The 13,962-nt window shown below is 37.8% G+C and overlaps 1 protein-coding gene across 1 annotated transcript in view; it reads left to right on the forward strand.

Moving 5' to 3' along the window:
* psmd1 (proteasome 26S subunit, non-ATPase 1) overlaps positions 1–13,962 on the forward strand; it is a 105,806-nt gene that overhangs the window by 72,260 nt on the left and 19,584 nt on the right. The window contains exons 17-18 of the mRNA XM_078206864.1: positions 8,862–8,976; positions 13,483–13,599. Of these exons, the coding sequence (XP_078062990.1) occupies positions 8,862–8,976; positions 13,483–13,599 (232 nt within the window). The remainder of the gene's footprint in view (positions 1–8,861; positions 8,977–13,482; positions 13,600–13,962) is intronic.

Genomic DNA, 13,962 nt, shown 5'->3' on the forward strand with positions numbered 1-13,962 from the left:
ATTTCTTTGTTTACTCTCAGAATCATAGAAGTAGGGAATCCACCCCATCTCCACAAGCAGTACCTTCACTTCTTGGGGGTTACCATTGACCAGAAGCTTAACTGGATTCGCCGTATAAATACTGTGGCTACAAGAGCAGACCAGAGACTGGGCGTTCTGCAGAAAGTAATTGACTTCCTGACTTCGCAAAGCCTGTCCACCATATACAAGGCACACATCAGGAGTGTGATTGAATACTCTCCACTTAGCTGGATGGTTGCAGCTCCAACAACACAAGAAGCTCAACACCATCAAGGGCAAAGCAACCTGTTTAATCAGCAACCTATCCGTCATTATAAAGGTTCACGCCCTCCACCGCAGGCGCACCGTGTCAGCAGTGTGTACCATCTACAACAGCAGCTTGCAAAGCCTCCTTTGACAGCACCGCTTGCAAGATGCTTCTAAGTCGCAGACTATCCTGACTTGGAACTATATTACTCTTCCTTCACTGTCACTAATTCAAAAACCTAGAACTTTCACCCTAACAGCATGATGGATGTACCTATCCCACACGGGCTGCAGCAGTTTCAGAAGGTGGTTCACCTTCAGAAGGGCAATTAGGGTTGGGCAACAAAATGCTGGTGTTGCCAGTGAGACTCGTGTCCCACAAACTAATAAACAATAGGCTCACAGCACAGAAGGAGTCCTTTGGCCTGTCTTGTCCACAAGATGGTTTCTGTGAGGATGCAGGAACTCCTGTAGAGTTTCTGAAAGTGCTGCAGATCATCATGATTCCAGGATGTGGAATGGCTGCAGAAGAGTTGCAAATATCCATGGCTATCCGGTTTCAGTAAGTCATTATTGCAGCATAAATGGTGCTGTTGAGCAGATGATTTGAATATATGCTACATGTAGATTTTTGAATTTGTTAAATATTGTACAAATGTTTCCTCTCTATTCCCCACCCAATTTCCTTTCTAAAATCTAAGGTATTTAAAGTGATCTGTGACATGCCAGTAGTATTTGCCATTCTGCTTGACTATTTGATGAACAGGATGGATACACTTTGCAAACATCAGTCCATTTGTTATGAATGCCAGTCTTGGGTTTGTTTAAGCTCAGTAGAAAGCTTACAGTAGCCTGCTTTAAAATTACCTGCTTGTGGGTTATTTTAGAGCAGATGCTATTATCAATGTGCTGATGTAATGGGGAACACCTCAAGGTTGATGGAGGAAAAGTGTATTGAAAGCCAATTTCTTTGGAGACCTCACTGCTGCTATTATAAAGAACTATACTGGCCACATTCAGTCTGAGAGAGAAATTAAGTCAAATGTTGGCATGTGTTGCCAATTGATGTTTATGTTGAAAATAAGCCAGGTGAGTTGGTAGTAAGGAAATGGTTGAAATGAATCAAATGAAGAGCTGAGAATGACACACTTTTAAAATCTGGTGTGCGAATCATATAATATGCATATGTTTTTTTGAGATTGCTATTTTGGTATAATTCTTATAAACCTACTTACAGGGTCAAATGCACATGGAGTTTCAGTTTACTTGGCACCATTTACAAGAGGTTTCAGCCTTTGACTGAACAGTTTTTAACATCAGGAACATTTTTAACATAGTGTCCCAAAGTGCTTCACAAGAGCATTATCAAAGAAAATTTGATCCCAGGGTGGAAGAGTCAATTACTAGGGGCATAGGTTTAAGGTACGAGGGGCAAGGTTTAAAGGAGATATACGAGGCAAGTTTTTTAAACAGAGAGTGGTGGGTGCCTGGAACTTGCTGCCGGGGAAGCAAATGCGATAGTGACTTTTAAGGGGCGTTTGGATAAACACATGAACAGGATGGGAATGGAGGGATATGGTCCCTGGAAGGGTAAGGGGTTTTAGTTCAGTCGGGCAGCATGGTCACTGCAGGCTTGGAGGGCGAAGGGCCTGGTCCTGTGTTGTAATTTTCTTTGTTCTTTGTTGGCTGGAGATTTTGGCTCCGTGACTAAAAGCTTGATCATAGAAATAGGTTTAAGGAGCATCGTAAGGAAAGAAAAAGTGTAGAGATTTAGGGAGGGAATTCCAGAGTTTAGGGCCTTGGCAGCTATAAATTTATGACTGTTAATGGTGTATTGATACAAATCAGGGATTCTCAAAAGACTAGAATTGATGTGCAGAGAAATCTGAGGTGGGCTGGAGGAGATTGAAGAGATATGGTGGACTGAGACCATGAAGAAATTGGGGAAGAAAGGGACAATTTTGAAGTGGAGATGTTGCTTAACTGGTAGCCTATTTAGATCTCCAAGGACAGGGCTGATGAATGAACAAGGCTTGGTGCCCATTGGAACACAAATTGTAGTTTTGGATGATATCCGTTAACAGAGCAGAAAATGGGAGGCTGACTAGAAATGCATCAACAAAGATATGAGCGAGGGGTTCAGGAGCAGATGAGCTGAGGCAGGGACAGAGTTGGGTGATGTTATTGAAAAGGAAATAGTCTTTGTGATGGCAGGGAAATGTAGTTAGAATCTCATTTTGGAGTCAAATATGACACCTAGTTTGTGAATAGTGACAATGTTATCAGTTGATGCCGCTGAAGGGCACCACATAGATAAGAAAAGAGGGGCGTATCACCAGAGGTAACTGAGTGGAAGGAGGAGCCATTGCAGATATACTCTGGTTATGATTAGATGGGAATGGAACCAGGTAAATGCACTCCCACCCTGTTAAAGAATGATGGGGATGTGTTGGAAACCGGAGTGGTCAGCGGTAGAGAAGACTGCAGACAGATCTAGAGGGGTGAGGAGGGATGGCTTACTTTTGTCACAGTCACTTAAGACCACATTTTGAGTTTGATGAAAGCCATTTTTAGTACTGTTGCAAATAGGAAACCAGATTGGAGTAATTCAATCATGGAGTTGTAGAAAATTTGGACAAGGATGTGTGAGATGATATGTTTAAGGATGTTAATTGGATACTAATTGTGTGTAGATGGTGGGCTATCAAAATGAATAGACTGAAATTCTGGCTGTTTCGTGAGAATATGCATGTTTATGTGAGAAGGTGCACATTTATAATATGTATGCCTGCAAATAAATGCTTGTAAATGTATGCAAAGTTTGGCTCTAATGCAACCCTTCATTAATATAACATATCAATATAACAAAGGACATTGACGAGAAAAGGGCATTTGGAAATGGTGTCCTAGTTTTCAAGGGCAGAGGGCTCAAGGTTTTTTTTTGAGGAGATGAGTGATGATAGCAGATTTGAAGGGGAGGAGTACAGTAACCGAGGAGGAACAGCAGTTCACAATATCAGTTTATGTGGGAACCAGAAGTGAAGTTGGGTGATCAGCAGTTTAGTGGAATGAGGCTGAGGGAGCAGGAGGTGGGGCTTATAGGCAAGATGATGTTTGAAAGGGCATAAGGAAAGACAGAAGAGAAACTGGAGAAAGATGGAGCCAAGGTAAGAGGAAACTTTAGAGAAGACCTGGCTCATTGGGCTAGGTGAAGAAGAGAAGCAGTAGAGCGGGCTGATTGAATGGTCCCAGTCTTACTGAGCATCTTGTACTTGACGTTGTGAAGGGTGGAGGAGGCAGGAGAGGGGTTGGAGGAGAAGGTAGTTTGCAATGATGAAAAAAAGCCAAGGGTTCTCTTTGCTTTCTAAGATGATCTGGAATAGTGAGTGGTTTTGGATTCCAGCCAGATCTTGCATTGGATAGCTAAACCAGTTTTCCTCTATCCAATTAACTTAGCATCCATTGAACATGAAGTAGTGAAGATGGGAATCCTATTTGGGGCAGGCCATAGTGAGTTGTGTTTTTAATGGAAGCTAGGGCAGCAAGGACGGAGGCAAGGATGTGATTGAATATCTTGGTATCTGCAGAAACATAATAAATGGAGGGCCAATGATAAGACAGTTGGGATTTTGAAAATGCAGTTGTAAGTGAATTGAGAGAAATTTTCCCAGCAGGTGCAGAAGGAAGTACAGTGGAAGAGGGATGTGGCTGAAGAGCAATACAAGAAAATGATCCCTGACATGATGGGATTAGCAAAGCCACGTGAGATGAAAGGGTTAAAAGTGAGTTATATGGAGGATGAGGGGGCAGTGAATTGAAGAGAGTGAGCGGCTCAATTGAGAGGGAGATTGAAATCAGAAAGTCACAGGTATTGCCAGGTGGAGGCTTCTGAAATCACCCACAATAAGCTAATGCAAGATTAAATATTTACCTACTGGGGAAGATTTTGAAGACATGACAGAGTAAGAAGTAGACTTAATTAAATGATTGAGGAAGGTGAGAATAATCATGCCGAGATTGAGCATTTGATTATTTTGCAGCAATGTTAAAGTTGTCGTGAAACTATCTGCCATGTGTGAAGCAGCACACCTTTTGTCATCTGCATATAAATTTCAGATTGAGGATTTAATTCTTTTGCTAAAATGCAACTCTATAGATTGCCACAAGGTGATGCAAGAGAGCAATTTGATAAACTTTTTTTCCCCTCCCTCTTTCCACCTCACAAGACAGAGTAACTGTCCTCATCTCAGTTCCCCAACCTGAGACAACACCGATTAGAAAAGCTTGTAATAAGAAACTATGGCCATACACCATTACTTGACCATTACTGATCCTGACATTTATTTTTAAAATCCTGTCTTTGAACTTGTTTTCACTCTTTTTCATAAACTGAAACAGATCAGCTTTGCCATGTTGATAGATATGTTTGTGTTTTCACATTTTCAGGAAGGAAGATGTTTTATTTGTTTACGAGATGGATACAAGGATAAATATGCTAGTAGTTCAAAGATTCTCAATTCATGTCTTTGATATGCTGGTATATAGCGATAAGCCATTTTATTTGATTTATTGTCACATGTATTAGATACAATGAAAAGTATTGTTTCTTGCGCGCTATACTGACAAAACATACTGTTCATAGAGAAGGAAAGGCGAGGGTACAGAATGTACTGTTGCGGTCGTAGCTAGGGTTTGGAGAAAGATCAATTTAATATGTGGTAGGTCCGTTCAAAAGTCTGATACCAACAGGGAAGAAGCTGTTTTTGAGTCGGTTGATACGTGATCTCAGACTTTTGTATCTTTTTCCTGATGGAGGAAGGTGGAAGTATGTCTGGGGTGTTTGGCATCCTTGATCATGCTGGCTGCTTTTCCGAGGCAGCGGGAAGTGTAGATGAAGTCAATGGATGGGAGGCTGGTTTGCGTGATGGAATGGACTTAGTTCATAATCCTTTGCAGTTTCTTGAGATCTTGGTCAGAGCAGGAGCCATACCAAACTGTGATACATCTAGAAAGGATGTATTTGTAGGTGGATGTTTGAGGGCATTGATCCTTGAACTCTGATGTTTATCTATAATGTTATGGCTATGGTTGAGATGATAAATCTGCATGTCTTGTGTTTGTTGAAGTAGTCAAATGGACATTTCTGATTATGAAAAATATTTACTTGAGTGATAAAGATGAAACTTTGCCATAACTTGAATGATTTTACTAGAGGTAACTCGTAAATCTCCTTGTTTACTGGGAAGACTTTGAAGAAACCCCCTGAATTTCTGTTGCAGCTGGATTGAGAAATACTCCCAACGTGAGAATTTGATATGTCACTTTTTAAAACTTTGAATACTGGCAAAATGTATGCACTGCTGATTCTAATGCCACAGGAAGAAGTAATATTTTTGTGAAATTTACTTTTACATTTTAAGATTGTAAATGTTTTTGAAAGCCATTGAGTGCTCAAGGCCTCAATGCCTCAGTGGGTAAATACTTTAGTCATATCATTTTTACCCTTTTGCAATTTAAAAAAAAATTGCAATTGCTGGAAATCAGAAACAAAAATATAAAATATTGGAAGCCCTCAGCAAGTTAGGCAACGCTTCTGGAGAGTTTTGATGCTGTCTGCTTTTCCTACACATCAGTTTTTGCTTACCTATATTTGAAATTTGGATGTAGGAATTGTAGTGTGGAGTAGGACCCAGAACAATAATAAAACACTTAATATAACATTGAAATATGAGCAAACAACAAAAGCTTTGTAGCAGCTCTATGATGATACAGAATTGAGCTAGTTATGTTAGTACAGTGATATGTTACACACTGAGGCGAAGTGTCAATAATTAAAATCTTGTCTTGCATTTTATAACTGCTCTATGGGGACTGTTAAGTCCTTAAAGTTATATTTTAGTAATTTACTTTGTTTTGAAGAGACTGAAAAGTAGTATGAAGATGTAAAATGCGAGGAAAATCTCGAGCTTCTTTTGTCGGTGAAATTGCCCCATGTTATTATGTTGATGTTCGTATTACTCTAAAATGACTCATTGCAGTGAAGCAAAAGCTGCAAATGTCTGACGTATTATTTGATATATACTGTGTGTATTGCAGTATATAGCTATAATATTGTAAAAGAACTGTTGGAACAAATTGTCCGGCTACCTTTATTTTCCACTATGGCTTCACACAGCTCCTTCAATAATGTGCGTCTTTTACAATTTAGAAGTAGCGCACTGCCAGTAATAACCTGAAATGTTCAGACCTCTTACTCACATCTAGTGCTGTTATGAAATTAAGCTAGACAGTATTTGAAATAGAATAACAAAACACTGGGGAAAAAGTTCCAAGCTTAAAAAGCATTTGGCGTAAAGTTTGAAATGGTATAAAGTTAGAACTGTGTGGAATCCATTCTCGTTCCTCAAAAATAAAAATTGCTTGCCTGGATAGTTGATCTATTAATGTTTCCATTAACTTCCACCCCACGAATGCTGCTACTCTTTACAACAAATGTCCTTTAATGAGAGGGTACAGTGTATGTTTTTATAAATTGTAGTGAGCTTAAGAAATTTTGTAAACACTTTTTGATTCGCTGGCTATGGCAGTTGCACACTGCACAAATTCAATCTCTCTTTTGCCCTTGCATGCCCATCATTGCTTTAGTACACATGCTCTGACTTGCTTCCCCTCTCATTTTTAACAGGTTTTGTTGTGGAAGGTGGCCTTTTTTGCTCGCCATAATGAATATTTCCACTGATCCCTTTTTAACAAATGGTGGCAGTAAAAAGAATAGTTTACTTTTGTTGCTAATTGTGCTTTTTCAATTCTGATTAAAAGCAAAGGCAATGTTTACGATTGCAAGTTTGTGCAAGTTTTTACTGCACTTGATGAAGAAATTGTTCCAAGTTTTTAATAAATTCAAGAAGTGCTCTGTCTAGGTTTTAGCCACACCAGTGAAAAAACAATTTGGATCAAGTGGACAGATAACATCGAAGGATATGTATTTAACCCCCTCATAGAAAAGAAGCCTAGCCACGCAATGTGTCTTAAATTGTTTTTTAAATTTTAGATTTTGAATGCTTACTCTAATAAGTTTAAGTTTATTAGTGTCACAAGTAGACTTACATGAAGTTACTGTAAAAATCCCCCAGTCGCCACATTCCGGTGCCTGTTTGGGTGCACTGAGGGAAAATTTAGCATGGCCAATGCACCTAACCAGCACGTCTTTCGGACTGTGGGAGGAAACCCATGTAGACATGGGGAGAACTGCAGACTCTGCACAGACAGTGACCGAAGCCAGGAATCGAACCCTGGTCCCTGGCGCTGTGAGGCAGCAGTGCTAACCACTGTGCCACCATGTTACATGTAGGTGGAGATTTTATTAAAATATAGGAGTTGGTGAGATGGAGACAGAAGATTGGATGCACATCCCAAATGTAGAGTAATTGAAATCAAATTATGGCAATTTTGAATTGCAGTTTTATTGTACTGTTCAAAGATGTTGATCTTGGGCATTATTTGTTTTGAAGTTGCAGAGAAAGAGACTAAATGTAGCAAGAGCTCTTTCTAGGGGTTGGGTGAGAGAATGTTGAAAAACTCTCATCTAATCGTAATTGCTCCTCTATTATTTGATGAATAGATTGATTTCTTCCCCCAATAGAGGAGCGTGTGTACTTTATCCTACGCATGATAAACTACTTGGATTGTGATATATGTAAAGGTTGGTTCAGGAATTCTATTTCTTTCAGAAGCCTTTCCTCAAAATAGTAGGGTAAAAATTGATATTTAGCATTCATTCCTAGGAAACTAGGTGAATACTGAGAACACGCTGCCAATCTGATTTATAGTAAATGTCCAAGATATCCATTTTCACAGTATTGTGTAATCTTCCTCTTTGTCTCTCGCAACTAAACATTGCTGTTGTATAGGGAAAATTGTTGAAACTCGCTTCTAAGATCTTTGTGCTACTTTTGTGAATTCTTAGTTAGATTCCCATTTCAACTTAGTTATATATGTATATTCTCAAGTCCCATGGTTTTTAATGGTTGGGATTCACACAGGAGATGCAAGTGTGTGGAAATAACTTTGCAATCAGCAAATTGTGGCTCATTATGCAACTTTAAATGTTGGTAATATGGAAGATTTTAATCTAACTTTGAAAACAATTCATTAGATGGGTTTGAATCTATTTTGATAGGTTCTGTCTTGCAATCTGTAATATTAAAAATCCCTCATTCATTAAATGCAGGTTGTATTTTTATCTGAATATTCTCTAATATCTACCATTGTGAATTAACACAGAAAACTGCAGGCCATTAATGACAGCTTTACAAGAGAGAGAATAGTGGCTCAACCTTGAATGAAACCACCATTCTCCAATGATTATTTTTAAAAATAGCATTTATTATACACAAGCAGCAGTTTTCATTTGGGTTTGATTTCTTTCTCATGACATTAATTGCTGTGTGTCCTTGCTTTCATGGCAAGCACTTACTGAAACTGCCAAGAAGTACGATATGCAATTAGTATTTGTTGTTACTTTAGAATCTAACATCTGATCATCTGAACATTCAAAACATTAGAAAGCAATTACTGTTTGCTTTGTTTTATAGAACACCAGAACAGTGCCCAAGTGTAGTGTCTCTGCTTTCTGAAAGCTATAATCCTCACGTTCGATACGGTGCTGCCTTAGCTCTGGGAATATGCTGTGCTGGAACTGGCAACAAGGTGAGCTCCAATTGCCTATTAAATATTCTGACGGTTCTGTGAAATGGAAGGATTATTAAAAAATGGGTAAGTCACTATTTGAACATATCAGGTCTTTGTGATGCAGAATGTCAGCAATCCAAACTCTTCAAAATGAAGTTTGCAGTATTTCAAAATGAAACAACCTCTGTACATGGTTGAGCATTCTGCTGCTCTACACATTAGAAAGTCTGATCTGCTAAGCCTTGTGCAAAATATTTGAGGAAATGCTTTTGGATAGGAAGGAGCAAGGATGACATTGATGCTTTATAAGCGGAAGTGACAGTTGTGCCTGAACCTTATTTTGAAACAGATTGAAAAATGCAGAAAATTAATAAAACGTGTTTACATGTTTCTAGTATGCTTTCTAAGTAGGTTTTGATATATGTGTTGAGATGTGGTATTTGGGCATTGATAAACTTTCATAGTGTAACTGAGGAGATGACCAGAATGATAAGGAGATAAAGTTTGGTGAGAATTGAAGAAAAAGCATCAAAGTTTAAATTGACTTGAAGAGTTCCTCAGGTTGAAAATCGTCATCCATCTTGTTCAGTACTGTATTTCTGTGCCCTGATGTAAACAAAACAGCATAAAATAGAGCCTGGAGCTGAAGTAGGCAAACAATAATTTTCAATGGATGTTTGGTTGCTCTCAGTATGCCTATTGAGTTGGCTGCTGAAGAAATGTATAGTAAAAATTACTTCTTAATGATCAATACTTGTGACAAGGAAAAGCCCAGAATTATAATGAAAGTGGATATTCATGGTGACCAAGTAATGGATGAATTTTTGTATACTCAGGCAAATTGTATGCTTGCTACAGGAAAATGGTAGGGGTGAAACTGCATTGCTTTAACAGGAAGTATCTCAAATGGACTACGGGTGTGGGGAAAATGACCTGACATGAAAAATAGTGTGTCTTGTGTCCATTTGAGACTTGAGCATTGAGGTATATAAATTAACATGGGATATTATTGAAGTGCAATGGGCAAAGAGAATGTTAGGTGTCAACTTGAAAAACAGTTTTCAACAATGAGTGACCTATTGCAGCAGTGAGAAATGCAGGATTTAAAATCATTGGAGGTAATGAAAAGATAATGGAATTTGTCACATTTGGAGAAGGCATAGTTGGTCAAAGTTGAGAGATTAGATTTGTAGTTTGGACAGCTGCATATGAGAGATCAGAGAAAAATAAATGCAATTGTTTTATATCACATTGGACACGAGTAAAAGCTAGTGTTTCTTCTCATTATGACATTCACTCCAGTATTATGTTTGATAGAAGCAGATCTGGTTAGGATGCACTGTGGTTAGTTATACAACTGACACTTTTGCTAATAGAAAACTAAAATACTGCGGATCCTAGAAATCTGAAATAAAAACTGAAAGTTCTGCAATTAACCAAGTCAGGCCACACCTGTCAGAGTGTGAAAGAGTTTCTGTTCTGGGTGTTTATCAAATCCTGCAGTACGCTGGTATACACTGCTTCATTATTCAACTTATAAGTCTGAAAACTCTGAAATCATCGGTAAACTGCCTTACTCCAAACTTTATAGTGGAAAGAAGGGTATTGATGGAATGGTTGGACAGAAGATACTGCTTTGTTTAATATCTGGCAGTGGTATTGTGGGCCTGTAATGGTTGAGCTTCAACATGCACATCCATCATCTTGTGTGAATTTTGATTCCAATCACTGGCCTCAATTTGTCAAAATTTACAGGAAATAGGACATATCTATTGGATTGCTATTATTCACAAACTTGGGCATTTCCCCAAGAAAGCAAAAAAATTTAGCAAAGCCCTTAATACAGTGATATAACTAGAAAGTTAGATTTTCACATACATTTTTTGAATATGTATATTTTGGCTTTTAATTTAGTGCATCAACAGTTTTTTTCTGTAAAGGGTATGTGATTTTCTTTATATTCAGCCTCATCTTTCAGCTGAGTGCACAAAAGTTTTTTGCTTGTTTTAATGGTGTTTTCAAAAGCTACCAATGAAGATGAAGGGGAATTGAAACATTAAATTCAGTAGTATGGATTTCATGGAATAACATTTTCATGGGCATTCTCTTGATCATATAATTTCAGCAGAAACCTTAGACAAACAGTGTGAATAACTGTTTCCAGGATTTCCACTGAAGTTATAATTGATTAGAAGAAACGCTGTCAGATTTCTGGGAATATGTCACTGGGTACATTGCAAATAAGTAAATCATCATTTAATGTGTAAATTCCAATATAGTTCAGTATTACTGTTTAAGTTTCTTAATTTTCACTTGATTTTGATCTCCATTTTGGTCTAAATGTTCTGAAGTGTATTTGGTGGATTGTGCATGGTTCATTCGCCAGTATAATTTTTTATGAAGACATTTTGAGTACAGTAGTGGCTTTGTAAAATATTTAGTAGCTAGCATAGACTGCAAAACATTTGAAGGGAAATTAGTATTTTTGTTCCAATAATACTTCCTTAAAGACCCACCCCATGCCATTTTCTCCTTTCTATTCTTCTCATTCACACCCATCCCATTCCTTTGATTTCTCTCATATCATCCGATTCCCCATCTCACCCCTTCTTTCTGTGCCATCCCACCCCTCCTGTGTATTTCCCCACCTCCACTCCATACCTCACCCCCAGGCTATTTCACCCCTTCCCTCAACCAATGCTGAAACTTTGTTTTCATTGTTTATTTTCTCCAACGACCGACACAAGACAGCGGTATATGTGTAGTCCTCTGCACACCCTACATGTGCTGCACGTTGCCTATCGAATCAACTCGCCATCGGTCAGAACTGGGCAGACAGATGAGAAAACTATTATTATTATTGATATGTGGTAACTTTTAAAAGCTGTCACACATTCAAAGAATTCTATTGCGATAACAATTGCATAAACCAACTAATACACTGTATAAAGGATGTTTACATTTTAAACTCCAGGAACCTTTCTTGCTTAATTACTTGTTACTTAATGTGGGTCTTCCTTCATTGCATTTTAAAGAAATATTGAAAATAAAAGTTGTAAATAGCCCTTTGTGCATACACTGGAACCAATTCCAACAGTTTTTATAATGCAGTCGCTTGGGTATATAGCTAAGTTTAAATGATAAATTGTAGGTCTAAAATAATTATTGTAAAGCCGTCCATTTTAAGAATCATAAGTACCTTAATAGGGATTTCTGAGGTTATCTTTCTATTCTATCAAGGCATGTTAGAATAGAACTTTTAATAAATTACAAAACTTTCCAGTCACACAGCCATCTTGGTTCTAAACTTCATAGCGATTTTCCTGCTCAAAGAACAAACATAGTACAGAAACTAATTTGTGTTTGAAAGTAAATGCTACAAAACAATTTACAATATGAATTGTGAGCATATTGGAAATGAGGCAAGCAATGTAAAAATAAGTCATCTATTAATACCTCAGTAAACTGGATTTGCCATTCAAACACCCTCCATATTTTGCTTCAAGAAGCACAGGTAGCCAACAGGAAGATTTCAAATGTGACCTCCCCAACGAGGTGGTTTAATGAAAGATTAGCAGGATGAGAGACTTCAGTTAGATGGAGAGTTTGGAGAAACTGGCATTGTTCCTCTTAAAGCAAAGCGGTTTTAGGGATATTTAATAGATGTGTTCAAAATTAAGTAAACAGAAACAGTTTTGTGGCAGATTTCTAGAGCTTGGCTGACTTTATTAAGTGGATGGTTTTCCAGAATGTCTTCCTTTTTATTAAATATTTGGGTAATAATTCAGATAAGTTAGAAATTTAAAATGGTCACTGAAACAAGTTTGGAAAAATTGAGCAATGTAATTAGCAAATGTTGTGGAAATTGCTGCTATTTGGGTTTTTTGTAAAAATGTTTTGAGTTAATTTTTTATCTTTTGACTAAGTCAAGTCAGTATCTTTTATGCACTACTACTAATCGAGTCACTCGGACAAAAACTGCAATGATTTTTTGTATATGTACACATTTAAAGCTTGATATACTCATTTAATTCCCAACATGCTGCAGCCAAGACTTTTAGATGGAAATCTTTCTGCTTGATATTTCACTCTTGCTTGGAGGCATCATAATCTGTTCCACTCTGGTTCATATCAGAAACCAGATCTAACGTAAAATAGAACCTGTTCCCTCCAGCTCTAAAGAATTGAGTATCTTGTTCCAAGATGCTTCGAGCCACATGCACATCTTACAATAGTTGCATTACATATTGAGTAAGTGATTTATAGTATCCCTCACAAATTAGCTTATGTCTATGATGGGTAAATTCTAGTCTCTGAAAGCCATTAGAAGTCTTTACTAAGGTGTTTATTGTGAGCCAACGTTTCACCTTGAAAGTATACAGATGCACTCATCTCATTGTATCCTGAGTAACTGCTACTGAGCTCAAAAATTATTCATACTTTAAAAGTTCCAGAGCCTTCTGCCTAGAACATCGGCTGCTTCTTTCAGGTCCTGTTTAAGTAACAGCTTCTACTGCTTTACAGGATGCCATAAACCTTTTGGAGCCAATGACTAATGATCCAGTGAACTACGTTCGCCAGGGTGCTCTGATTGCTTCTGCCCTTCTCCTAATCCAACAGACAGAAGTTACGTGTCCGAAGGTAAGGTTAAATGTGAAACATGCACTCGTAAGCTATTCAAATCATGGATGTGCAGGTTGCATAAGTAAATGGTCAACCCAGGCTTCCCATATTATTTACTGTAAATGAACTGCAGTGGGATTTCACTAATTTTTATATTAATTCAAAATTGAATTGCACAACTCCATGAATACATTCTTCCTCATTACTACATTTTCATGTACAAATCAATAAATCCAGGTCATGTAAACTGTTGTGAACACCATCTTTGAATTGATCCTGTACAAAAACCACAGAAGCTTGTCTGTCAGCAGCAACTGTTTGTTCTGTTATTATAAACTTCATCCGTTTGTGCATTTTAAAAATTTATGTCTGGTATTTTTC

This window comes from Mustelus asterias, chromosome 3 (genome assembly GCF_964213995.1).
Source record: "Mustelus asterias chromosome 3, sMusAst1.hap1.1, whole genome shotgun sequence".
NCBI lineage: Eukaryota > Metazoa > Chordata > Chondrichthyes > Carcharhiniformes > Triakidae > Mustelus > Mustelus asterias.